This window comes from Microtus pennsylvanicus, unplaced genomic scaffold (assembly GCF_037038515.1).
Source record: "Microtus pennsylvanicus isolate mMicPen1 unplaced genomic scaffold, mMicPen1.hap1 Scaffold_53, whole genome shotgun sequence".
NCBI classification, from domain to species: domain Eukaryota; kingdom Metazoa; phylum Chordata; class Mammalia; order Rodentia; family Cricetidae; genus Microtus; species Microtus pennsylvanicus.
In genome coordinates, this window is record NW_027460987.1 from 1 (window position 1) to 3,872 (window position 3,872).

Here is a 3,872-nt window from a genome sequence, read left to right on the forward strand (position 1 = left end):
ACAGGAAATCACACAGGCTATAAATACATTCTTAGTTTAACAGTGAGAGAGCAAGACAAGCTGACTAGACATGGCCTGTGGCTGCTGCAAATGCTCCTTCTCTCCAGCCACCCTGAGATTTGTGTGGGAATTTGGGAGTGATTAGAAAGGATATGTGAGAATGAGGTAAAGAGCTGGTTAATGAAACCTAAGGTTAGAGGCAGGTAGACACAGAACCATCAAGGTAGTAGGATAGAAGTCTTGCCTCTAACACTGAGAAACCTACAAGTCTTAGGAAAACACACTTATGCTACCAACTTTCATAGTCATATGGTGTGTACCTATGTAGATTTAAGTAAGTTAAAATTAAATTTTAAGAATTCCAGGTTTTAGTGACATTAATGATACATAAATTTAAATGTCCATTAGCCGTGTGTCTTTGACTATCATGTATTATCACAGACACACATGTTTTCATCAACATATGAATTTGTCTATGCCTTGCCCTGCAGCCACAAATTCCTCTATTATATGATCTCGGAGCCCAAACGATACTTGGTGGAAACACAGCCTACTCTGGCATATCACAACTTGAGAAAATCTGGGTGAATGGATGCAAATCAGTGCAATTTTATACAACTCCTAAGCCAAGACAGAGCAATTGTAAGATACACTCAAAACTTTTCATAGTGGGGAGATACAATGGGGCATTGAAGAGATTATGAGAAATATAACCGTGCAGATTAACAAAGACTCTTTTAATCTCACCTCACTGAAAAAAAATCAGTGGATATTACAAGAAATAGCTGTGGCATGGTCACTCATAATAATGGGAAAGAGATATGAATTAAAAAGTTATGACCCTGTCCTTAATTCTTCCAGTGAAAATAGTAATCATTTCTCAACAAAAAGAAATGCTGATTTTTGAGATAATAATAGTCATAAAATGGTTTGTATACAATGTATGGAAGTACTAAAGTATACTTTACCCAATCTTTCAAAATACTACCATGTCTCAAGGAACATACAAGCATGTTTCTATATATTCTTTGAATTTGCACTTGCTTTTTAACTATGCAGCCAATCAAATTCAGTGAGAAAATCAGACCTCTGTCCTTGGAGTATTTGTTTCCTGAGAGAAGTACAGCAGTAAAAGAAACACGCTCTTCTAACTACTCTTTTATTTGAATATGCACCAAACAGCAAAATCTACATCAACAACAGACTAAGTTTTAAAATCCCTTTTCGTCATTTATTACTCCATTCACTCTGCCTCTGAGCTCTTTTTGTCCCACAACTTCTTTATGGCATTTTTCACCTCTGCATTTCTAAGGGTGTAGATGATGGGGTTCAGCATGGGGGTGATGACTGTGTAGAACACAGCCACAAGCTTATCTTCAGTAAATGTAGAGGAAGGTCTCAGATAAAGGAAGCTAGCAGGTCCAAAGAACAAGATGACCACTGTAATGTGGGCAGCACAGGTGGAGAGGGCCTTGCGCCTCCCCTCTGCAGAATGGTTCCTCAAGTTCACAAGGATGGTGATATAGGAGGACACCAAGATAAGGAGAGAGATAATAGAGATTAAACCACTGTTGGCCATCACGATAACCCCTTCCATAAAGGTGTCAGTGCAGGCAAGTTTAAATAATGGCTGGAGGTCACAGAAGTAGTGGTCAATTACATTGGGACCACAGAAGGGCAATGGAATGGTGATGAGGATCTGGATTGTGGAGTGAATGAGGCCCCCCAGCCAGGAGCCAGCTACCAGCATGTGACACACTTGACGACTCATGATGTTCATGTAATGGAGAGGTTTGCAGATGGCCACATAGCGATCATAGGCCATCACCACAAGCAGAAGAATCTCAGCAACCCCCAAAAGGTGGAAGAAGAATATCTGAGCCAGGCAGCCCTTCAGAGAGATGGTTTTAATTTTTACAAGTAAGTCAGTGATGAACTTAGGGACAACAGTAGAGGAGTAGCAGATCTCCACCAGGGACAAGGAGCTGAGGAAGATGTACATAGGAGAACGCAGACTCTTACTGATGTTGACTGTCACAACAATGAGGCCATTGCCCAGCACTGTGGCCAGGTACACGGGAAGGAACAGTACAAAGCACACCTTTTGTACCTTTGCATCCTGGAAAAGACCAGTGATGATCAGTTCAGTCACGTTATTTGTCTTAGCCATGGCTTCAGTTCAGGTGCGCTGGATGTTATAAAATTCTGTTGAAAAAAAACAATTTGAACACAAATTCATGACATGTATAGTATGGCAGATAATGTAAAACAATTTACAATATGTATATCATTTATTTAGTCAATAAATACTAGTTACATGTATATTCAAGTATAACATTTTATACTATTTTAATTTGTTTACTTTGTAACTAGAAAATGAATATTCAGAAAAACTTATTTGACCATAGTAACAGAAGAAGTAGAGAATTCTAGGGCTCACAACCATTCTACCAGGCTTTCACTCTGGGATCCTCGTCATTTCCAGTGCAGTCGATATTTGGAGAGTCATTAGAATTAGGACCCTATTTAGTGGTCTAACCTTCGGGGACACTCCTGTGCTCCCAAGTAATCTCCTCTTACCTGTGAAGAAATCAAATTCCCATTCAATTCTGGGATGATTCTCCTTGGTGACTCTAAAACAGTAACTCACAGAATCCAAAAACCTAAAAGAACTTTTAAAATACTTAATTTTATGCTGTATTTTTCATTGGATAAAAATTACTAATTTAAGTAGGTCTGCCAACCCTAAAATCATCAAATGCAGCCACTCAATAAAAGTGAGACTTTGTAGGTCTAAGAGGAAATTGAGGTTGTCCAACAAACAATGGCTAAGAAACTCTGTATCTTATTTTTAGTCACTTTACCTTGCTGTAGATCAGAAGGGATGCTGTGTTCTTTATCTTCAACAAGGAGTTAGATCACAGATTTTAAGTAAACTCAAATTGTCTCCAACCCAATATGAAGTATGTCTCTGCTTAAATACAACATGAGTCAAGTAGAAGTTTGGTTTTGGAAAAATTCGGCTGGGAAGGAACAAGGAATAGTTTATGAGTCCTGGTACTTGAGCAAACAAGGTCCCTTAAATATCACCACCCAACAGATTCCTCATTGAACACCCAGTGAGCCATGTACCAATCATCCTCATCTTAACTATGTTAGAATAATGTGAAGTAGATTTAAAAGAATATCTCCTAAATTTTTCTGCTCATGGATGAAATGACAAAGGCTGAGAGAGGAGAACTGGCTTCCCAAAATCACCTTCAAATGATTTTTCCATGCACTAAATCAAGGATAATAGTCTCAATAGCACTGAATTTTCTGACTTTACTGGGTGGAGGTTGTCATTGCAATTTAAGGGCTGCATTTTCTCTCCAAGAAAAAAAATCATCACTAGTCTTAGTACCTATTAAAAAGGAATGTAACTGGTACCTAAAGCTAATTATAAAATAAAGAGGAAACTCAGAAAGCTACATGAAGTTGAACATTTGAATGTAAAAATTAATTGCAGGCATAAGAAGCAGCAAAGAGAGAAATCTTACATTTTTTCTTTTGACAAGAAAATCTACCCACTCATTCTTTATCCAAAGGTGTGACTACACACTGAGGTCCTTGCATTCTTTATAATAAACTAACTCACAGGCTATAATCATGAAACAAATGTCCCCCATGGAATTTCTTTTCTCCAGAGGGAAACTTTGTGACTAAACTGGAACAAAAAGAAAAGGTTTAAATTTAATCTCAAGTACTTCAGTGACTTTTACATGAAGCTCTTTAAAATTAGGAAGGCAAAGACAAAAGATGAGAATCAGGCATGTGGGACTCATTTTCCTCAGGTTTGTCTACTGAAAATAAGTTTACATGATAGTAGATAA

General features: G+C 37.9%; 1 protein-coding gene across 1 annotated transcript; it reads right to left on the minus strand.

The window, feature by feature from the left end:
- Positions 1-1,243: 1,243 nt before the first annotated feature.
- On the minus strand, positions 1,244-2,170 carry LOC142842314 (olfactory receptor 4B13-like). Its single transcript, XM_075959131.1, has one exon. It carries the CDS (start codon positions 2,168-2,170, stop codon positions 1,244-1,246), a length of 927 nt encoding a protein of 308 aa, XP_075815246.1.
- Between the last annotated feature and the right edge of the window lie 1,702 nt (positions 2,171-3,872).